Here is a 24326-nt window from a genome sequence, read left to right as displayed (position 1 = left end):
TGGAGCACCTTAAAGCTGCTCAACACTCAGACTGTGAGCAGACAATCAGTTCGGCACCACAACAGAATAAATATATTCTTTTCTGAGTTAAAGAATAATTTCAACTGCACGAAGCCACGGTGAAATCCATCTGATGGCCATCTTTAAAGAATTATGGAAGAGGTAACTATTTCTATAATTCACTGACTTCAAAAGTATGTTTGACATTATTGTCGGGAAAATTATGTTAACCATGGATTACTGTTACAATCAAAGTATGTAGTGAGAAGTCAAGAGGCTTAGTAGTAAATTTTCAAAGCGGTGCGTGGGGATTTACCCGTTTGACTCCCATTAACGGCAATGGGAGGCGCGCGGCGAAATCCCCGCACGCCGCTTTGAAAACTGACCCCTGCGTGCTCACGGACCCCGCTCTAAGGACTTCCAGATGACCATGCAGGAGGAGGAAAGAACCATTTCAGCATGTGCCCTTGTTCATTATTGTTGTTTGTACACATCTGAAAGTGTTTGAGTTGCTGTGCCAGCGCTGTTTCCAGCGGCTGGTTTATAAAACGCAGACTGGGGCGGGTGAATTGTGCCTGAGCTGACGAAGCCGTGCACAGGCCCAGGTGTGTCCCTGCATCACAACCTCAACAGGCACATTCCCAGCAGCCAGAGCACCTTACAGAGTTCATCTTTATCTCTGTTATTTCACAAATATTTCGAGTTACTCCACTGCTCACACCATGATGCATCTGCCCCCCTCCTATTTACCCCAACCTCAGTGCTCAGCCAGAAATTCAATTTGCTTCCTTTAACACTCAGTCCTGCTTCTCGCAGGGAGCAGAAGGTGCACGCTACAGTTTTAGGGAAATGTAGTTTTTTATAAAAAAAAAAAAATACCATGTACCCAATTTCATTAGAAACACCTTTTCTGGAAGGGGAAGGGGAGGCAGATTAACCTGCAATCTGTCCTGCCTCCAAGTGCAAGAAGCAAACTTGAAAATTCCATTTTCAGCATTTGTGGCTCTTCCCAGGAAAACCCAAACACATTCTGTATGAGAAATGCCTGCTTGGAATCAGTTTTCTCCAGGAATATTGCAACCTTAGTCATAAAAAATAGATATAAATATATATATGCTCTTATAACATATATATTTAAGATCTGCAACAGTTTTAAATGCAGTAAAAAATTCCAAATTCTAAATCATAAAAATTCTTTTAGAATGTATTTTACCAGTATCACTTACATGCTCATACAGATACCTGTATTTCCATGCAATGTATAGAGAGAATACCTGAGTTAAAATAAACACTTGAGAATTAAATCTCTGAAATTCTAAAACTCATTTCCCTCTTCAAAATTTCAAGGAATTATAAATTTTTCACCAAGGATATGGATTTTTACAGGACATATGCACAACTCCTTCGAGACCACTGATAAAGAGTCCCAGGAAGTTCTTTTAAGAAGTATTTTGCATTCTTTCATTATATGGTTATAATAAAGTAAAACTTAATGAAAATGATTCACAGACTTGAGGCAACATCGGGAGGAAAGAAGAGGCAAAGTGGGAATCTAGAAAATGGATTCTCTGGCACTCTGATTTTGCAGTTTTAAGCCTGGAACACTCAACTGACACAACTTTGTGGCAAGGTCCTCACCTGTGGCACCAGGTACAGCTGAAGGGCAGGAGGTTGGGCACCGTTCACACGACCAGCACAGGAACATGAGACAGGTGGAAATGTTCACCCATATCCCATGGTTTGTTCCAGCTCCTCTCCATGGCAGCTGAGGTGGGCTCAGGTGAAACTCCCCAACTTCAGGACAAGGTCAGAGCTGGGTTTGGATGGGATGGACTCCAGAAATGGGCTATGTTCAACTGGCCAAGTGCAGAACCAGTAAAGCCCAGCAGAGATGCTGGAACGGAGCAGCTGAAACTGCCCCAAGCTCCTGCTTGAGCGTGGCCCTGCCACAGAGCCAGAGCAGAAAGGCTTTGAACACCTCGTAACCACACAGAGTAATTGTTGTTACTGCACAGGCTCTGCTTTTGATCAGTTTTACTGTTTGAAACCCAGCTCGTTGTGACAGACATTGAACATGCCCAGAGCAAGAGCAGCTCTGGCCTCCCCAGAAATGCTACAGAACATTCTATAGTTACATCCATGGAAAGGGATGTAGCATCACCTGCATTCCTCCATCCCAAATCCATTGTTAAAGATGCACCCTCTAAAGAATGCAAGGAGAAGGGAAGAGCTACAGCACTAAATGGGATTATCAGCCCCAGCTCATTCAGCTCTGACCAGACCAGCACCACGCTCTGCTGTGCACGGAGGAGGGCTGGAGGACCACGATGTCCAGATTCCTCCTGTGGCACTCCTTGGCTGTCATTCCAGGCATCACAGCTCGGTTTTCACACTGTCTGTGCTCACAGCATGTATTCACAGTTATTTAATACACTCTCCATCTCAGACTTTCCACAGTACTCACTAGCTCTGGGGATGTCATTTTTATTTCTGTCAGTGGAATGTATGAAAGGAATGAATGAAAAAAAGAACCACGATGCTGCTTGGAGACAGAAGTCTTGCCCAGGATGCACAGCTTTCATTAGAGGGAGCAGGAAGTGCAAGCATGATGTCAGAGCTACAGAGATTATCTGTATAAATGGTGTTATCATTTAACCCAAACAAACAGCAGGGAAAGGCTCACCCCCTCCCTTTGAAGACAATGGACAGTTACTAAATTGGACTTGTAATGAAAGCCATTTTCAGTGAAACACAAGATATGTGCAACAGTTGGTTCAGAAATGAAAATCCGTTGTAACAGCCAAAAGTCAAAGGCAGCTATAAATACAGGCCTTAATCTTTTCAAGAATCCCTTAACGAAGCCTATAAAACTGATTTTATCTCCAGACCTAACTCAAGTGCAAATTCTTACTCAGAAAAATGTAACAGCCCTGCAAGTATGACTTGGAGAGCAGTACAGGGACAAGGAAGGAGAAAACAGAGTGCTGGTTTGAATGCTCACATCTTGGAATACAAATTACATTGCATTTAAAATAAACAATTAATGAGACAGCAGAAGCCTCAGCTACAGGTCCACTTTTCCGAGACAGAAACAATTTCCAGAAGCGGTCAGAGCGGGATGCAGAAACACTGCATCTTTCCTTTTAACACAACAGAAATGCTCTTTGATTATTTAAAAGCCAATTGCAAAGATCTGTCTTCAAAACCTCCTATTGCAGGTTTAATAGCAAAGAGGTGCAAGTACACTTACCAGCAACACAGGAGTAAAGTACAGACTTTTGTTTTAACAAAATCTATATTTATACGATTATATTTCCTATGGTTGAGGGCAGCTGTAATTAATGGATTTCCCTCCTTCCCCTAATGCAGTCATTTGTCAATTTAAACACAGAATGCCCAATCAATTTTGATGTATTTAGTAAGCAATTTGTCAGAGTACTGCACACCAGTTAATATATTAATTCTTGTCACTGGCCCACTTCTGACAACTGTAGGCCACGTCCATGAAATTGGTCCTGATGAGCCAAAACTCTTGCCTGGAATGTGAAGAGCCAGAGGAGAGAAATCAGGTCTCAATCTATTCAATGCCTTCTCAGGGCAGTTTTTGGTCAATTTTAGGGGGTTTATTCATTAATGTGTTAATTGATCACGTTTCAAATATGGCACCTAGGGTGCAATGGAAAAGTGACTTCAGAGTGGAGAGATAAGGAAGAAAAGAAATAAACATGAAATGAGGATGTCAGACTTTCTGGTGATGCAGAGTTACCTATTTCCATGGCAATTCCATTATGTGCCATGAATGCTGACTGTGTGAATTCAAACATGCAAAAAACACGTGAAAGGTACAGAAATCACACAAAGGAAACCAGGGAAAGTCAGTCAGATATGCAAAACCTCATGGCCTGGTAAAAGAGAGGCAAGGATTCATTTGAAAGAAACCTGAACACAAGCAGGGGATTGTCATGGACATGGAACACACATCTTAACAGCATCCTCAAGAGTTTATACAACCCAAAGCACCTTAATTCCCAACTGCCAAACAGCAGCAAGAAGGCAGGATTTAAAGGGTAATTAATAATGAGAAAACTTGGAAGTTCTGTGGAGAAAGCTTTAACATTGCAAGTTCCTGTGGACATCAAAACCCTCCTGTGCACAAGTGCAGTGCCTGGCACAACTCTCCTCCCACTGCCAGGCCTGCTAGGACAGTTAATCACACCACATGATGCTATTTATGTTACAGGAAAAACATCTAGGAAGAATAAAATGTGACTCAGATTTCTTTCTGTAGTGGTTAGACTTGGAAGTTGATCAGGACATAGGTGAATAAAAAGGGAATATCAGAGACACAAACAAGGCAGAATCCTATGTATTAAATGTGGGGAATGTAGTGAAATATCCGACACCTAAACCCCAGCACTGAAGACCTGAGGATTGTAATTAATCCAGGGGTTTGTGGGATGGACTCATGGGAACAAGTGAACCTGGAATCTGCTGTCAAAAGGAGCTTTCAGGACTGGTTATATTCTCCCTGACCCACTGCAGTTTGGAGCAGGATCCTGACACTTCCTGCAGGCCAGCAGGTTGTGGAATTTAACGTGCAAGTTCACTTTCAAGCCATGAACTTTGAGAAAGCTGTAAATCCCTCACTTCCCACCTTCTCAGCTGTGCAGCAGCCTGAGCTGTGCTAAGGTGCTCAGGTAGACACGAGCTGCACACACTGATGCAGGTTTCTGCAGCAGATGTCACAGATGACCTCAAAGCAAGGAAACAGCTGTGCTGATCCACTTACAAATACCCTTGGGATAAAGGTCTTGGACACTTGTTGTACAAAACATTTCTTCAAACAATGGTTCCTTGTTCATGCCTTTCTAGCTGCAAATAAAACTTTCAGATTCTTTAAAAATATTAAAAGCTGAACCGTGTGTTGATAACTTAATGCAGTATTTCTTGAATATTCTTTGTTTAGCATAAGAACTCACCGGCCTGGTTTATATTTTTCAGAGACTAAAGAAGATTCTGGCTCTGTGTTTTGGCATCGAAGCTCTTATTTATGAAAACCTGGCCATGCAGCCCTCCAAGCAGCCTGCCAGACGTGTCATTGTTCTGCCTGGCTGCTGACAGAGGTACTCTGTGCTAAAAAGCACACTGAGGGTTTTTCAATGACCCAGGGGGCAAAGGTCACTTATTATAAATGGATAATGAGACCTAATGCAATGTTCTGAGTGTGGACAAAGAAAGGGTCTATCCATACCCCCTTGTGACTTGGTCATTCAGGCTTTTATTTCCCCTGCACACTTAATGGAGCCAAACAATTGGCAGAAATGCTATACAGAAACGGAGAGAAACTGCTGCATTCTACCTCGGAGAGACAGCTACAAACAGTGCCCCTGAAGCGGCGCCACGGCTCCTGTGAGCCCTGACGTGGCAGACAGATGGACCAGCCCCCCTGAGCCACGGCTGAGCCATTTGCTGGCAATTAAAACCCCCCATGGAAGAGAGCACAGCAAAGCCAGGCTGCAGCTAAAGCCAGCCCAGGACAGAGCTGCAGGTAAGCAGAGCCATGGAGCTGGGCTTAGGAGATCTCTAACAGGTGGCTTTTGTGGGAAGATGCTTGGACTCCATCGTCAGGGACTTCACTGAGGAGCTTCACCCTGAACGAATCCAGAAGACAAAACTTCAAAGACAATCAGACACAAATTTCTGTTATTGCCATGTCCTCTAGATACTCTGCTGTCTTTAGTGGTTATCATTCTATTATTCTTTCCATTTTACATCCAGCTTAAAGAATTCCTGTTATGTGAATTAAAACCTGAGTTAAAAGTCTTATAATTCAAATAACACAAGTTCCTACTTGCAATACCTACTGGCCATGTAGGTATTGCATCTACTGTGCAATGGAAAAGTGAATTCAGAGTGGAGAGATAAGGAAGAAAGGAAATAAACATGAAATGAGGATGTCAGACTTTCTGGTGATGCAGAGTTACCTATTTCCATGGCAATTCCATTATTTGCCATGAACATGACTGTGTGAATCTGTGTGAATTCAAACATGCAAAAAACATGTGAAAGGTACAGAAGTCACACAAAGGAAACAAGAGGTAAGTCAATCAAATATGCAAAACCCCTTTAAGTTCATTAATTTGCTCCTTTTTTCTTTAAAATGTTTTCAGTACTAAACAATTTGAAATGTATATTTGTACACATATGTATACTGTGTAACAGTATTGGAGCTGTTAATAAAATGTTAATGAAATACACAAAATGAGCCCCATCCATCCCTGGTTTCACTCTGTGGGATACAAATACAAGTAAAACAAGGCAGGAATCTAGCAAAAAAAATCCAGCCAAAATACAAATCTAATGGGGATGTGCACTACTAATACCTTCTCATGTTCTTTTGTATCTTTTGAGTTTAATCCCAATTTTCTGTGCAGCACAGAAGAGGGAAGACTCAAACTTTGCAGGTTTCCATAACACTCAGATGCAGCAGATGGACAGGTAGAAGCAACAGATCCAATCTGGCACCAGTGTCCCTTTCACCAGTCCCATCCAAAGTGCCTCCTGGCCCACATGGCCACTTGGTGCATCTGAAATGCCCCTGTCACATAAAGCTGCCTGCACTGACAACTGTGCACAGCTCTGGTTTCCCCAGGAGAACCTCAACAGATGCCAGGAGTTGCTCCCTTGTGAGACTTCAACTGCTGCATCACTTTGATCCTAGATAGAACAGAGACTTGCTCCTCACTGGCAGTACTCTTCTCTCTCTTATATTGTCAGATAAAAGATAAATACTCATTTTTCTACAAAACCACTATAAAAATCCATTGGTTTGTATATTTATGTGATACAGATACACCATATATATGGAGCTCTAGGTGTATGAATGTTTCTGAATATGCCAAGCCATGAAATGTTGGTTTTCTGGGAATGATGGGGCTGGGCAAGACACAGGCCAAGGCAGGTGGGCAAAGCATCCCTGGCAGCAGTGCCAAGGCTCCTGAGGGAAGCAGCTGCCTGAGACTGTGGCTGGAAGGAGCCCAGCAACCAGGAATTCCCAAGGAGAGGGAAATGCAGATGCACTCACTTGTCACTGGGTATGGAATTCACAGGGGGAAATGGCTAAAAGCATGAGAAGGAATGAGGTGAGGAAACCCTGAAGATTTCATGGGATCTGGTGGGTGACTCTCAAGGCCAGCCAAGCACTCCCACATCCTCACAACTCTGATTCATGGCAAAAATCCCAACCCTACATTCACTGCTCCATCCTTACTAACACACACAACCCTACTCTGAGGTTGAACATACACTGAAATTGGCTGAAAAAATCAAATCAGAAAAACACCCTCTGCTTAAAGCTTCCAAATGAGACAAGACAAGAAGTTGTCAGCTACTCACAGCCAGCCAGAAGATACTGGTAGTACTGCACAGCATCTGCAGCCAGGAGCAGTGGATGGTTTGCATTAAATGGTGGTTGGAGTTCATTCCACTGAGGAGTTCTGAGGTAAAACACAAGACTATTAATATTTAAGCTAATACAGAGAATGTAAATCAGTGTTTCTGTCATCACATGCAATTATCTATACAAGCTCACAAAATGTTTGTAATTATTTAAATTAGCTTGTTCAAACACTGCAATCCACCACAGGCAGTGGAGCAGCAGGGCCAAATCGTGCAAATTGTGAGGCAAAGACAATACTTGGTTGTTGACTGCAGCAGGGATTGCGTAAAAAAGAACCCAGGAAGGAGGTTTAGATTAAGTTGGTAAATATGTTTAGGACCATTGTATGTCATGCTGACGTTATATAAACACACAAGAGAAACTGGGGAACTTTTTTTGTTCTGTTAACTACCACTGCTTCCATCCTGTGAAGTCATTGAGCACTTACTGTGAAAATAAAGCTGTGTAAAGTTATGGATTATTGATCCAATTAGAATTTTCAATTCCATTACAACCTACTCATTTCAACAATAATGGTCCCGAAGTCTGTGTTGTAATTTTAATTAGGGTGGGCCATTCCTAAATAGCTTGGTAAATCAAGTATTGATCACTCCAGTCCAGCCATAAGCAGCACTAAGGAATGTAGGAGCCAAGAAAAATCAATAGAAAAATATTTTAAAACGTCAAAAGCACTGACAACACTTTCTCATCAATTTTTCTTTACTTTCTTCCACATGTCAGGAATAATTTCTTCTACTGTCTTTAGAAATGGTACCTTCAGCTGCTCACAGGAAAACTCACAATGCTTCATCATGAGAACCTTGCTCATGTCTCACAGCAGAATTCTGTACTTCTACACTACCAAAATAATCGTTTCTAATCCTTATATAAAAAGAAAATTATAACCTGATCATTTTAAATCACCAATTAATAAAGATCTCTGCTGATTCACAGACATGTTCATGTAGTTCCACATGCAGAGAAAGATTTGGAAGCTTAGTTCCCATTGAGGCCCATGAACAGTGACAGAACTGCACGGAAAGCAAGGCTTGAACTTCTCTCCTTCAACGGAAAACTTCAGGAGTCTTTACTTGAGTGACAATCACGATGCAGCTCATCCAAAAACAAAGATCACAAGCATTTTGTGGCTGAAAGGAAGGAAAAGTCACAGGAATGAGGTACCTAACCAAAGTCCAGCTGGCCCTGGGGCAGGTGACCATCTCCAGGGGGGTGTCATCGCTGATCTTGGGCGCGGTGCTGAGCGGCCGCGGCTCCAGGACGTGCTCCACCAGGCTCCCGTAGCAGCTGATGATGTACAGAGACTCCACCACAAACTGCTTGGACTGATCTGGGGGCAAAAAGAGAGAAAATCTTATTGCAACAGCACAGCAGGAACAGAAAAAGCTTTTGTGGAAATAGCAGACTCTGTTCTTTTAAGTCTTAACTTGTGGCTAAAAATGTGAATTAAAAGTAGCAAAAGAGCTGGAGAGACAAAGAGAAAATTCTACAAAACACACAATTTTCACACAATTGTATGAATATCTCATACAAGAGAAATTTCACACCCAGGTGTGTTCAGGTGACTACACATTTCCAAACATATCTTGTACATTTGATTTAGCAAAGGTGTTCCACCTTTATCTCACAATTTTTTCAGTGTCACTTCACACAGTACCTTTGGACTGACCTATCAAAGCTGGGTTTCTATCACTGTATCATAATAAAAGATCAATTATTCATTTCACTAATTAAAATTTCTTGTACATTTTACCAAAAGCACCCCAAACACAATCTTAAAATTCTCAACTGCCCCTGAGTTTAAGGAACAAAATGCACAGATTGCTTAGAACCTGCCACAAAATAAGAACTGAAGTTTAAATGCAAGTCCTAATTCTGTGAGGTACCAACCTTTTTCTCGTTTGAGACCGGAATTGTTTGCAAACCATGACCGTGAAGCTCCAAAGACTGCAGCGACACAAAACTCCCCTCCCACAGATTTACTGGGTGAAATCTGCGGAGCTGGTTTGGATTTGCTTTAAAGAAAAAACAAAATAAAATTATACAAGTTCATTCTCAAAAAAATTAAGATGTCCCTTGCTTAACAGCAATTTTAAGATATTACTTCAGAAATGGGGAATATCTGCAGTTGACATAAGGCTGAGCAGGATTTACAGATGCTCAGTGTTTCCCAATAACAGGTCCCAAATTCCCCTGGAATTCTGAACTCATTCTCTGGAGAACAGCACTGGCTCATAATGGAAAATTGAATTGTTTAAAAGACCCAATACTGAATATTTGCATTCAATAGAAACAACTTCTGAAGTAAATACAAAGAAACCCTAAATCCTTAGGGAAGGAAAACACAGATTCTGGGTCAGCCATTGCAGGTGGTCGATATTTCCTTGTCTTTTCCAAAGAAAGTCAGGAATAACCAGGGGATGTGAGTGACAAAGGGTGGGAGGGAAGGACATGCAGAGGGAACAGGGAGGGGGAAACAATGCACACACTCATGAGCCACTGTTAGGACACATCAGGAATTCTATCATGGAAAAGCAGACTGAGACACTGTGCCCTGAGCCCAGGATGTGCACAGAGCAGATCCAGGGGGTGAGGATGTTTGTTGGGTGTTTCTCCTCACAGGGACCTGCAGGGATGTAACATTCTGCTCTGCAGAAACTCAGAACTATGGGCAGGGCACTGGCCATGCCTCAATTCATTAAACCAGCATTTCACCCTTTCCTTAACAGAAAAGCTGTTTGACAAACCCACACAGGATTTTTCTTTCTCCATGTTCCCCTTGTTCTAGTCATTTTCATTGAATTATTATTCTATATTTTTCTCTCTATTTCACTGCTCCCTTCTCTTCCTACCCACCCCTCCTTTCCTTTTTTCTTATACTAATTTCGTCTTCCACACAATTTCAGCCCATGATCAGACCATCCCATTAACCTGTTTTTTACATAACAATCTCCAATTCTGAGAAGTTGGTGTGCATAGGTGTATGTGCAAACAAAGGAGTGCAGGTGTTACAGTGGAATTCAGCACTAGAAGAATCTTTTTAAACATCAGAAATCAAAATACTGTACAGTTATAATGATATTTAATTTATACAGATGTTACACATGGCAAGCCTGTGGTCACATGTATCAGTTAGAAATTATAACAAAAATGCTCTTTCAAGAGAATATTCAAGAATTCCATCACACTGACCAGAGCCCACAGAAGGAGTCAGACAAACTTCCACGGACTTGGATCAGAGCTGAAGCTCTTGTACATGTGGGAGAAGCTGGAATGTCCCAAAAGAGCAGTTGGAATTTATAGTCAGTAACTCTGGTATTGAACCACCACAAAGCACTTAACATCCAACTGTTAAACCTACAGCTACAGATGACTGGGTCAGAAACCTGTGTTCCAAAAAGGTCCTGACTATAAATGTATTCCCTTGCTTGCAGTGGCACATCATGTTTCTATATTAGAATATTTAAATTGAGATTGTGTTAATTAACAAGCTTTTATTAGCTACTCAGAAAATAATCAGAATAGATTTCTTTCACTTGGAAATAATCATCTGTCACAGAAAGAGTATTTTTAACCAAATTGCATACTGACAATTATTTTAGCTCTCACTTTCCAAGTATTCACATACTCATATTCCTTCAGAAATGAAAATATAAATGTATCAGTGAATTAGAGTCTTGTTGCTTACTTCAGTTAATAAATAATTTGGTTTAATACAGAGTATTATTCAGGACAGTATCACCCACCAATCACTACAAAGCAAACCAGGAGTACAGATATGACTCTGCCATATTCACTTCCTCTCCATAAAAGGATTTTTTTATACTGTCCTAATGTTAATATTCTCAGCTTTTACTGAACACAATCTGAGGTTATTAAAATGATTTTCAAGGCTAATGAAGTAATTTAAAATGGGAAAAAAATTGGAATACAAGTGCTATTCTCAGCTACAAACTGGAGTAAAGCTCTACAGAGACAGAATTGCCTTCAAGCCTTGAAGCAGAAGTGAACCTGGGACTCAACACATTTTTCCAGAGTTCTCCACACTCTGAGTCCCCAGACCTGTGCTCAACTAAATACAACTCTGAACAGCCTTAGAGGAAATGGTCTGAGCTCAGTTCTATTTACATCTTGTCTTTAGGATGCACATCTTTCAAGGCAAGCACTTAAGTGTTGGTTTCAGTGCCAGAAGCTTTTCCCTTCGAGGATGATGTTTTGTAGACAGAAAGAGCAGACCTTGTAAAACACGATTACTCATGTGGTTAAACTCAGCCCTGCTAGCAAACAAAGACAAGCAAACAAACAAAAAAGATTTGTGCATCCTATTGGTTTGGACAGATTTCTGAAAAATACTGTTGAGATGTCAACAAGTCTATTCTGAAGCCTCTTGTAACTGAGGAATCTTTAATTTGACCATAATTTTACTCCATTCCTGAGTTTTCATCGATACATTCCAACTCAAATTTCATTCCTTCAGCAAACCTCCAAAGCCCAGTTATTTTCAGTAACAGTAATGCCATTAGAAAAATATCTTTACATGTCATTGTGATATTTTAACAACTTGGAAACTATAAATCCTCATTATTCTGCAGATGCAAACACCCTCTCAGCTTTATAAATGATAACAAAACAATAATGTTGAAGGTAGGTGGTGAATGACTTGTTTCTGCTATGAACTCCTGCTCTTTCCTTGCTCTTGGCTTGTCAGCACTTCATAAATTATTCCAAGAGCTGAAATTCAGGCACATTTGGCCTCACTTTTACAAAACAGTTACTTTAAAAGAATCTTCATAATACAGTAACTTCCAAAAGATTGTACCATAGTTTTCCTGAGAAGGGATGCAGGAAGAAATTCAGATTTTTGGGAATCAATGCTAAAACCAAGACAGTGAAGCAAATGGGGCCAAAACATTCCCCATTCTAATTTCACTCTTCATTTTTCCCAAACATTAGGAACAGCAGCATTATATTCAAGACATCAGGAGGATGAAAAGGCAGTTTACTCTTTCCTCTCTGATCTCCTCCACTGTGTAACCACACCTGGAATTCAGTGAGACACAGAAATCATTTTGCCCCAGTTAGATCTGTACAGAAATCTCTATCAGGAATAGAATGCATTTGGGAAAATCTGTATTATTATTAAATGTTCTAACATAATTTTGGAGGATTATTCCTATTTTAAATGCAGAAGCATCGAGATGTAGATACAGATGTGGCCAAGAGACATTTTCTACTGAAACGGCACAAAAGGAGATGGGAGGAAACCAAAGAAGAAAATGAAGACATCACTTTGTCAGAGCTTGAAGAGCAATGAAGAGACTGAGCTCAGCATGCAAGTTCTTTCATAGTGCCAGCACAGTGAGAACAGATTAAGACCTGCTGAAACCATTCAGAGCTCTCACTTGTTGATTTTGTAACGCATCAAACTCTGCCATAATCTCTGGAAATGCATTGTGGTAGCTCTTTGTAAAAATACTCAAGAGTTACAATATTTTAACTGGTTTATATTTTAATTATTAGTATTTTGCTAGCAGGAATTAATACTTTTAAAATATTCTGAAAACCAGAGGCTGAACGGTTGATGATGGAGCTTTATGTCTCACAAAATGTTTCAGGCTCTTAAATGTATCTTTAAATCCATTGGCAAACAAGTGACATGAGTCTAAAACAAGAAATAAATTGCATATATGGGATATGGAGGAGCTGCCTTATATATTCAAATATTTATAGTCAAATAGTACAAGTCTGCAAAGATTGAAAATCACTTTGATTTCATATTCCAAACAAATAGGCTCCAAATATATGAGATTCATAAAAACAAAAGCACTTATTCCACACTAAACCCACTGAAATGGAAACATCTATGACTGCTGATGGAATAAGTTTTATCTTGACTACATAAGCATCAACAAAAGTATCAGGAGAAAAATACTGCAAGAAATTTGCAATTACACATAAAATTACAAAAAAAAAAATCTGTCTCAAAGTCCAGAATTTTTAATTCATTTATCACTGCGCCTACAACATAAAAACAAAGATGTTTCCAGTTGTCAGATCATGAACAAAGCAAGAAAAAGCACAAAAAGCAATGGTAGGATCCTTTATTCACAGGCACTTAGCTGTCAAATCAACATCCATTTTGTTTACAGAATTTTAGGTCTCATTAAGACCTTAATGGAAACAACATGACTTCTTCCCCCACCCAAAGTGTGTTTTTTATCCTAATTTCTCTGTAGATGAGTAAGGACCATATTTTTGAGCTAGCACTGGCATTAAACAAACCACAAAAAGAGTCTTGTGAAAGACAGGCAACAATTTTGGAGCCTATTTCATATATTCCCCTCTTTAATCTCAGCCTTTTAATCTTACTTCAATCTAAAACCATTTCTGGTTGACGACGTCTCCTGCTTCATGCAGGGGTGATCCACACCGCCTTTGCTCAGAAATCCACTGCCAAAACTCTTCTTCCAGAGCCTCTGCAATTCCTAGATCACCATCAGGCAAAACTCTTTGGTGCACCAGAAACTGCTCTTAGAAAGGTTCTTAGGGAGGTACTTCAGGAATTAGAAATTCTCCATGAATAAGATGAAGCTTCCTCCCTCTCCTCTCCTCTCCTCTCCTCTCCTCTCCTCTCCTCTCCTCTCCTCTCCTCTCCTCTCCTCTCCTCTCCTCTCCTCTCCTCTCCTCTCCTCTCCTCTCCTCTCCTCTCCTCTCCTCTCCTCTCCTCTCCTCTCCTCTCCTCTCCTCTCCTCTCCTCTCCTCTCCTTCCTTCCTTCCTTCCTTCCTTCCTTCCTTCCTTCCTTCCTTCCTTCCTTCCTTCCTTCCTTCCTTCCTTCCTTCCTTCCTTCCTTCCTTCCTTCCTTCCTTCCTTCCTTCCTTCCTTCCTTCCTTCCTTCCTTCCTTCCTTCCTTCCTTCCTTCCTTCCTTCCTTCCTTCCTTCCTTCCTTCCTTCCTTCCTTCCTTCCTTCCTTCCTTCCTTCCTTCCTTCCTTCCTTCCTTCCTTCCTCTCCTTCCTCTCCTTCCTCTCCTTCCTCTCCCCCCTTCCCTCCCCTCCTTTTCTTCTTCTATTCCCTCCTTCCCTCCCCTGTGCTTCCCCTGCCAGAGCTCCCAAATCCTTCCTCAGCCTTTCTCTGGGAATTCTGTGTCCTACAAAGCTCTTAACAAGTTCTTTTCCTGAAGAGAATATTTTGATAGAGACATTAAGGGTGATGCATGTGGTGACAATTTCTAGAGCCAACCCAAGAGCCATGTACAAATATCCTAACAGATACTGGTGGCCATAGTTAATAGATATCCTTAGCTAAATTAAAAACAAAGAGAAAATCCCAAACCCACAGGAAAAACCCAAAAACCCAAGCCCCAGAAAACTCCTTGCTGGAAGTTTTTTAATTTTCTGAGGTGTTCCTACTTCTTCCATTCCTATTATCCAAAACTTGCAGCATCTAAGCCCAATCCTGTTATAAAGTGGTGACTGAGGTGATGCAGAACTGCCTGAATATTGAACCAAACTCCAACATAAAACACTTGCTGAAACTTGCTTTTTGTCTTGTCTGTATTCTTACAATATGCTGCATTTTTTTCACATTAAAATGAAACCCCTTTTATTTCAAATAGCCCAGTTTTAATAGAACAGTTTCCCATGTTGGAATGAGATGATCTTGAAGGTCCCTTTCACCCCAGGACCATTCTGTGATTTTTTTTTTCTCCAGAGTAATCAGCTTTTCTTTTTTTTTTTTTTTCAGTGCCCATTTTACTGCTTCACCTCTCACTGCAGTACTTTACTGCCTACTCACTGCTAATCTGGCTTATTTTTCAGAGGTCATCATTGATGTTTTCTGTCTGTGAGCAACTTAGAGCTACAATAATAAAGGAAGCAATATAGAAAAAAAAAAGCGAGAGGCTTGTTTGGAAAGACATTGCAATCATTTCTGCCCACTTAGAAATAATTTATTTTTTCAACTTCCCTGCTACTTAAAAATTAAATGCACTCTCAAAGGTAAAAAAAAAAGTAAAAAAAAAAAAAAGTGAATTCAATTCCTTGCAATGCTTGATGATGACCACGTATCCATAGTTTAAAAGTGAAATTATGTGGGTGGAAACCTATGGATCAGCCATGCAGGTAAACAAATGAAAACCAAAAATTAATCCAAAATTAAAAAGTCTAAGCACAGAGTTATTTTCAGCAAGGACAGCAAATGGAGTATAGGCATGCTGGGTTTGAACTGGGAACTCACCAAGGAGCTTTTATGGAAAAACATCCTGCTCCAAACAGGTAAGGTCTTCACGGAAAGGGGAAAAATGCACAGAAATTAGATGAGAACTCAATTCCCAACAGGTCCACCGTATATCATGCTACTCAGATCTATGCAGAAAGCGAACAGAGTCGTTGTTAGAGCCCCTGAGGACAGCCTGGAGCAGCAGTGCCCAGGGCACAGTCCAGGGGTGGCAGCTGCCGGGAGGGCTCCGCATGCCGGGACCCGCGGGGACATCGGTGCAAGCTGGGCTCAGAGTTAGAGCTGGGCTTAGGCACGGCTCAGGACCCCCCTCCAACCTGCTGCCAAAGCTGGGGCTGCAGCAGATATTGAACAGAACTGACAGGAAAAGGGAATTAGAATCCAAATCAGTCACAGGTTGGGGTTTTCCATGAACACTGAGGGGCCCAGTGGGGCAGTTTTATGAAGATACTGAGAGGAGGTCAAATAAAATCAACAGGTGCAATCAGAACCTTTTAGGGACAATTACCCAGCCTTTTGCCAGGACAGAAACACCCCATGGAATTCAATTGTTTGACCCAGAAATCTTCTTCCTCTCATTAAAAGCTTGCACAGATGCAGGAAAGAGAGGCCTGACTTACTTCAAATGTATTTGATGTTCAAATCACCGGATCTAGAGCTGAGTGCTTTTGGACACCCAACAATTTACACCATGATTTGATCTCATGTTTTGTTCAAGTATTTTGCACAGTGGAGAGTTTTTAACCCATTATTCTGAGGGAATTTTCAATGGATATTTCCTTTTAAAAAGCCACTGCCATAGTGACATTTGCATAAAATCTGAAAAGGAGCAAAAGGAGGCAAATTTAGAGCTACTCACATGCTCAAGGCTTCTTTGAGTCTCATTTGGGATGTAACATCATCCACAAAATCTCTAAATAATTCATTTTGCAAATGCCAATGGTTCTGTTTTCTTCTCATTCTCTGACACAGCGATAAGTTCTGGGTAGTTGAAACAGGTGAAACGTTTTCAGGCAGTGAATTACCAGAAAAGGTCCAGCACTGAAGGATGTATAAAGCACTCAGCCATAGACCAACACAATTAAAAGGATACCAGCCTGATAAAAAAGAACTCAATAAACTAAATCTGACATGAGCACAACATCAATGAATGAAGGGACCCTCTCAAAAAACATTCAGGTGAAGGTACAAACCTAAGACATACATTCTTCAACATGCAAAGATGCAAAAATCCAATAAAGACTCGAATATTACAGAAAAAAAAACTTATTTTTAATTAGTACTATAGGCCAAAAAAACCCATTTTTGAGCTCCACATAAGGGACTGGCCTTTAACTTTTTGTATTTAATAAATTGATTAACATTTTTGGGGACAGAGCTCATTTGGCAGAACCAACCACCCTTCTAGACCTAATATATCATCTTTGAACAGTACTAAAACCCAATTAAATTGTCTGAACTGAATGATCTCCTATAAAGTGAGCACATCCAGTGTCCAAGTCAAAGGCCAGTCTAGAAGATGAGTCCAGAACAATTGCACTGCTTAAATATTTAATTGAAAGCTAAATCTCCTGCATAATCCAAAGCCAACATAATTTAAAACCTAGAATGTAATATATTGAATGTAAAATTGAAGAGTCATTGGAGAGTGGTCAGACCTGCCTGGGAACTTAGAATTCAATTCCCAAATTATGATCATGGCTGTTTTGGACACTATTTTTTTTCTCCTTCTTCTCAGCCTCAGTTGCTCTGTCTTCAAACCTCAGGCAAATAACTCTTAGCTGAGCCCATTAAACATTTCAGAAGATAACAGTGGCTTTTTCTTCCTCCACAACTGCTATATTGACCTGATTATACTTGCAAATTAACAAATTCTCTTTATTTTAATTACAAATTGGCCAGGTGGGCTTCAACTGAAGGTTTTGTTCAGTTTGTTTTGGATAGAAAATGGATGGAAAAGGATAGAAAATTTTGTATCATGAAGAAAATGTAATTACACTTCCAAAGACTACAGCAGAGTCTTATTAAAATGCTTTATGTGTGAGAAAACCAACTTACTACCTCCTAGCTGTTCAGAAGACCTGATTTCATTAAAAACAACTATTTTTTCCTATTATATTTATGTATGCAATTGTTTTCCACTATTTCCTTCCCATAATATGGATGGAATATTAATTGAGAGCGAGAGAGAATCCACAAATTACAGGATAACCCAACCTTGAAGAGACAGCACCAGATGGCTGCGCTCAGTGACAGCGAGAGAGCAATGCCAAGGCAAAAACTCACCCAGGTTCCCCTTTTCCAGAGCTAGGGAGAAATTCCAAAGGAAATCATGGAATGAAGATGATTCACCATTCAAAGTTTTGACAGAATTTTCACAGTTTCTCACCTGATTCTCTGAGTTTTAGAAAATGGAAAACTGAAACACTTTGATTTCGTGTTGTTATGTTTAATAAAACTATTTAAGCTTTTAATAAGCTCTGCAAAACCCATTTATTCTAACCCTCATCATGCCAAATTGAGAATCCTTTAATAAACATTGACATCTGAACAAACTTCAGTGCAAATAATTGTATCTTGTTTCAATTACAAATTATTACAGCAGTTGCTTTGTTACTAAAATGTATTATAAAAACTAAAAGTGATATAAAATATCTGAGAAATGTGCCAGAAAGAGAAATTCTGGCTTCAGACATTTGTGCTGAATTCTTTAGCTTTACTTTTTTTTTCTCTACTTTTTCAGTTATTTTTTCCTAATTAATTGTACCATAATGTGGTGATTTTGCACCACTTTTTTTTTTTTGCTGCAGTAGCTGACCATAGGATAAATGAAGATCCCTGAGACAAAATAAACCCAAGATGTATCAGTGACTTTCTATGCATAGAAAATTAAAATGATAAAATTGCATCAGACACTTTACCTACTTCCCCCTTCCTCACTGAGGGTGGAATGAGGGATGGGATGAAGAAGGGATAGAGTTTCATGTTTAAAAATACACTATCTAAATCTCCTGGCTGGAAAAAAAAGCAAGGTTTATCCCTTTCCTGCAAGGCACACTGGATTTCTGTGTTTTGACAAGACTCAGCTAATGCAGGTTCCATCCTGCTGCTCACTCCAGCAAGGATGAACTGGGGAGTGAAGTATGATACAAATATAATGACCCTGTCCCTTGAGGAAGTTAAAACAAATGCTGCTGTCAGAGGAGCCAACTTTGACAATAGTTTTTCTTTTGGGGCAATTATTGTATCTTTTCTTTCTCTCCTTCCCATTACAGCTCACCCATGTCCCCACTGGAAACCAACTACAACTCATTCCACAAACCCAGGGAACACTTATGGAGTTACTGTGGGGCACAAAGCTGAATTCTACAATGTTCTGATTCACTGCCTTTTATAGACAATGAAATGGATCATACAGCTCTTCCCCTTTCCAATCTATAAGCTCTTTGTAAATGAGCAATGAATTATCCCACTCACCCACCCTGACAAGGAATTCAGCATTACTATCAAAATTTTGAGAGGGAAACTGAGGCACAGTATAGAAAGACTTATTAAATCCAGCTCTTGTGCTGTCCTGCATCCCTCCTAATCTTTAAAACATCAGAAGCTTCCTTACTCATTAGTGTTAGAGCCCCTCTGGGAAGGCCTGAATGTGCTGACAGCACAAACTACAGGGAAGCCAGTCAATGGGATGACAAAATGTAGGGACAAAAATTAAGTGCTTGATGAAGGTGCAGAAATTACAATGGGAGACTTGGAAAAGCAAAGGAAGAAGCAGAGGGCAGGGAAGAAGGAAAGGTGGAGGGGATGCTCCGAGATACTTCATGCTGCCAATGGAAGTTGCATTCAGAGCAGAGACTGATCAGAACACATTCCAAAATCTACATGTTTGCAGGGGGGGGAAAAAAAAGCATCTGTGATGAGCAGCACGGTCATGACACAATTCCAGACTCCGTCTTTCATTCCCATAGGGCTACAGGAAACACTTTTAAAAAATTTACTGCCATTCCACCTGTCAAGCAACATGACATGCTTTGCAGCTCTGCTCCAGACACATGATATTAAGAGCACTGATCAGTCCTTTCAGTACCTGGAAAATATTTTGCTGTCTTGGATACTGGCAGAACAAACCCCAACTTGATTTTTTGGTTAAATAAAATCTACAAGACCTCATGAAAATTTAATATTAAAACAGCTGATGTTAAGAGAAAATAAAAGGGACAAATCCAGCCCTCTAATTATACAGTATTTGAGTCTTGCTTAAATGTGCTGCAACAGATTAAATTTTTAATTCTTTCAAAGTCACAAGCACGGGAGAGGAATCTTTGAGGGCGGCTGAGCAGCGAGTGCTGTGATCCTGAGCCCGGCTCCTTTTCTGATCGCTGCACAATCGCAAGGTTCAGCAGCTGCTCCCAAGGAAGAGCCTTGTTTCCTCGGAGCAGTGCTTAGAGGTGCTGACCATGTAGGTGTAAATACATCTGTCTTTTGCCATTTGCAGTAATACATGCCTCCTACACTTCTCCCAGCGAGGCAGATGGTCCCTGTCCTGTCGAAATCTTACACTGCACAGACTTCCAGTGCTATGTGTTTGCAGAAATATGAGGGCAGATGTTAAATATGTTAAACACACGCTTTGCCCCCTGGAGGTTTAAGTTAAGGCTGCTGTCTCAATTTGGTCATTTTAGGCATGCCAGGCTTCTTGGATCCTAGGCATTCCTCTTAAATCCCTGCTTTATAAATAACAGCTTTTCATGTTAATTTTGTGTACTTTCATCAAATATTTTGGATGCAGAACAAATGAAGGAAGCTCTCAGCTTAGTGTTACGAGGCTACGTGGGCTGTGCTGAAAATTATGATCCTCATTCATGAAAACTCTATTTACACAGCAGGGTATTTCCCATGACTGTTGTTTTCCCCCTTACATAAGCCTCACTGAGCATTTTAAATTTAATTAGTTTTTAAAATTACATAAAATGGAACAGGGACAGTTTGTGAATAGCATAATTTACCGGAAAACTACACATATGAACACTCTGAATCTGTTTTAGATGTTTAAGAATAAAACATTAAATAAAATATTGGAGATTTACTACAATTGCAATAATTTTAGAAAGGCTTGCTGGTATCACCACAGCATTGAGGAAACCTTTGTAAAGAATTTTGCATTAATTACAACTATAAACCAAGAGCATTTCCCCAAATCCTCCTCACTGCTCCTATCACCCACCTCCCCTGGCAGGGCCTCAGGTCAATTTTTAATTTCTTTCTCTGCTGTGTCCCGCCTGGTTCTAAGTGTCTATTCCAGTTCTGGGAGCCCACATTTACATTTCTGTCCTTCACTGGCTGTATTCTTCAAGTCAGGTTTTTGGTATTTTCCCTCTCTGAGGATCTGTGACCTCCTGCCCTGTGACAACCTCCCCCTGACCCCACCTCCCTTCCCATCCTCATCCAGGATCACACCTGGATGTGCTTCCAAAATTCACCTGAGCAGCAGCAAAATCTTTTTCACTCAGTTTAAACTGAGCAGAAAACGAAAAAAGCTTAAATAAGCAACTGAAATGTGTCTGTGGAGGAAGCTAAACCTCAACATGACCCCCAAACTGTTCCTTCACCGTTTCTTAAGTTCCATTTACAATTATCTGTGAAGCTGAGGAATTTCTCTGTGCTTGGGGCAGCTGCGTGTCCGTGGCTCACGTTTGGCTCGATGAGCCCCGTGAAATTCCCGTTTCACAGCAAGGGCAGGAGAGGATTGTTGGACAGACACGAATGGATACACACGTGCACAGCCCAGCTGCTGACTGCCAGCACTCACACCCACTGCACCCAGAAATAAGGGATTTTACAGAGTGTCCTGAACTCAAGCACAAATATGGGAATTACACTGGGAGAGAGGGAATACCCGCAAGCTCTTGCCTGAAATGTAATTCCCAGTTCACAAAACACAAGGGAAAATTCACCTCACGAGCAGGGTTTGAGCAAGAAAGCATTGAAGCAAGGGAGGCAGTGCCTGTGTTTGCCAAAATGCAGGAAAAGGTTAAGAAGCTGTAGGACTCTCAGTAGTTCTGTCCAGCATGCCATGCTCCATCTACTTTCCTTAAAAAATATAAAAGCCTTCTGAAAACTAATGGATCAATCAGATTTTTAACTGGAAAATATTCAGGAATTCAAACAACCAGAAAATGAGAGAGGAAAAATATAAACATCACCCAGCAGATTTAATTGCAATAAATACTTAAAGTTTAGCAAGAGAAAAATGTCAGCTGTTGGACAGTATTAATTAATTTAAAATTACTATGGTTAAGGAAGCTCATAAAATCTTGTAATATATATTTAGAGGAGCTTTTCCCAAGAAAAGTGAAGTGTTTTATCACAGCACATGAGAAGTACCAAAGTGCAGCTGACTCTGGAGTGGAAATCCACACATGAATTACCGAGTCCAGAACAGTACAACAGAGGAAAAACAAGGTCAAGAAAACAGCGGGATTAAGTTTTGCCTTTCTGCTCAACCTGGCTTACTGTCTTTGCAGTTCTGATGGTCAAAAATCATTTCTGCTTGAAAAGGTTGGAAATCAAAATAAACAAACTTGGAAAAAAAAGTAAAACCATATTTTATTCTGATTGAACACAGCTCTGCTTATGTTTCATTCCAATTCCTGGTGTGAAAACGTCTCCTGACCCACCCAAATGAATATTCCTGAATTTACAGAGGTTTGCATTTATTTAAATTGTATTTATTCATCTGATGTTTTCAGCCTCCTCTTCCTCCCACCCACCTTCTGCTGCTATTAAATTACATACACAGAAATTAAAATACAGAATAAAACTAATTCTCACTAATAACACAAATGACTTCCACATGAATCACAAAGGCTAAGGAAGGTTTGTGCCACTTACCCTGTGCGTTTGGTGATGGTCCCTAATGTCATTGGCTGCTTGATTTGAGCGAGAGGCAACACCACAGTCAAACTTGGGAGAGGCAGGAGTCGAGGATTCCCGGGATTGTTGTTTGTGAAGTTATTGTAAGTGTCTTGGCTGTTCAATTTACCTTGATGGGATAGAGATGCAATAAAACATATTATTGGAATTTTTTTCCTCATTTATCATTTCTACGTCTGCCTCAAGTAAGATAAAAAAAGACCGAAAAAAAGGACAAAAAAACCACAAATGAGCTGCTGTTGTAATAAAAGAAAAAAATTTAAAAGAAAAATCTTCATTTCAGATAAAGAATAAATTACAAGGAAGAAGCAATTACTAATTTCACGTCTGGGGATAAGGAAGGATTCTTTTCCATGCAAGGGAAATTATTCCTGCTGCTGCTGCTGCTTGCCTGGCAGTTTTGTTCACCGAAAAGTTTTCGAGTTCAATTTGAAGGACAAGCTCTGGATTCCAATTCTCTATTTTAAAAAAAAAGGAGTATCTGGAAGGGAATTATTTTCCTAAAGTACCACATACAGTGTTGGTAATTGGAAGTCCTGAAAAGGTCGCTTTTGTTGTCTCGACGGATAAAGACACACAGAATAATCATCTGCAGAGCTAAGGCTGGAGGGAAATATCAAGTAACTATGTCAAATAAAGCCATGCCAAACTAGATGTAAAAATCAAGAAAGTATCAGAAAAGTAACAAATTTCATATTCATTCAAAAAGACAAAAATGAAACACAGGTACTGAAAAAAGGAAAGGGAAAACATAGCAAAAAAGCCCTCAACAACCCTAAATTTAGCTGATTTCAAAGAGGTCTGTGCTGGATGGAAGCCCAGTTTGGATACGCTTTCTTACTCGCTGTATCACTCTGTAGTCACAACCTTTCATTCTTCAGTTGGAAAAGGAAACTAGCTCCAAATTTCATGGACAGTAAAGAAAGAAATGTGAAGAAACCAAAGAAAGAAGTTAAACAAAAAAAGGGGCCAGTCTGTTTATAGCAGAATCAAAAGTACTTTAAATAGACAAGCAACCATGAATTAAAAGGTTTAGATCATTAACTTGTTTTTCTGTGTTCCTATAATGCTGTGAAACACTGGCTTTGTTCTTAATCAAAAGGGAACCATATTGGGAATTAGGTTCCTAAACAACTGATGCATTCTACACAGATATTATACAAATCCCAGGCCAAATCCATACAATCTGCCTCAAGAGCAGCCACCTTTTTTCAAGGAAGAAAAACAGCACAGCAAAGGGTTTCTCACAGGAAGCTGCCTGAAAAGCTTTAATGGTACTTCAGATGGATTGAAAATAGGAAAAGGAAGGCGGAAAAATCTTAATGAATGTCTCATCATCCTAAAGACACTCAATGCTTCCTTCACCCTTCTTTTAATACTATATAACTGTAAGCTTGGGGGTTTTATTTGGATTTTTTTCTGCAAAGCCCCCAGACCTCTGAGTCTCAGAGAAGCACAATTACAGAAATGATGAAATTACAAAGTGTATTTTGTGATAAGTATCTGGCCTGAACATCCATCAATACGTTTTAAGAGAAACAGCAAGGCTTTAATGAAGAACAAGCCTATTGAAGTTCCCAGAGAGCAGGTTTCATTAATAGCAATTTTCCTGCACCAACTTGGAATAAAAAGAAAAAGGAAAAGAAAAAAAAAACCCCATCTCAGTTTTAAATAAGACTGAGATGCAATTAATTTTTTTT

General features: G+C 40.1%; 1 protein-coding gene across 11 annotated transcripts in view; it reads right to left on the bottom strand.

Moving 5' to 3' along the window:
- BCAS3 (BCAS3 microtubule associated cell migration factor) overlaps window positions 1-24326 on the bottom strand; it is a 305724-nt gene that overhangs the window by 187973 nt on the left and 93425 nt on the right. For 8 of the 11 annotated variants that reach the window (XR_009279308.1, XM_058854693.1, XM_058854695.1 and 5 more), the window contains exons 16-20: window positions 22585-22735; window positions 15691-15735; window positions 9347-9471; window positions 8621-8786; window positions 7396-7496 (exon numbers count right to left, since the gene is read on the bottom strand). Coding sequence is in view for 10 of the 11 variants with exons in the window: in XM_058854693.1 (XP_058710676.1) it covers window positions 7396-7496; window positions 8621-8786; window positions 9347-9471; window positions 15691-15735; window positions 22585-22735 (588 nt within the window). In the remaining variant the exon portion in view is untranslated. The remainder of the gene's footprint in view (window positions 1-7395; window positions 7497-8620; window positions 8787-9346; window positions 9472-15690; window positions 15736-22584; window positions 22736-24326) is intronic. The other 3 variants (XM_058854696.1, XM_058854703.1, XM_058854698.1) reach the window with 1 other exon arrangement.

The sequence above is a fragment of the Poecile atricapillus genome, chromosome 21 (assembly GCF_030490865.1).
Source record: "Poecile atricapillus isolate bPoeAtr1 chromosome 21, bPoeAtr1.hap1, whole genome shotgun sequence".
NCBI lineage: Eukaryota > Metazoa > Chordata > Aves > Passeriformes > Paridae > Poecile > Poecile atricapillus.
The sequence above is the reverse complement of the archived record's forward strand: the minus strand, read 5'-3'. Positions and strand labels throughout refer to the sequence as shown.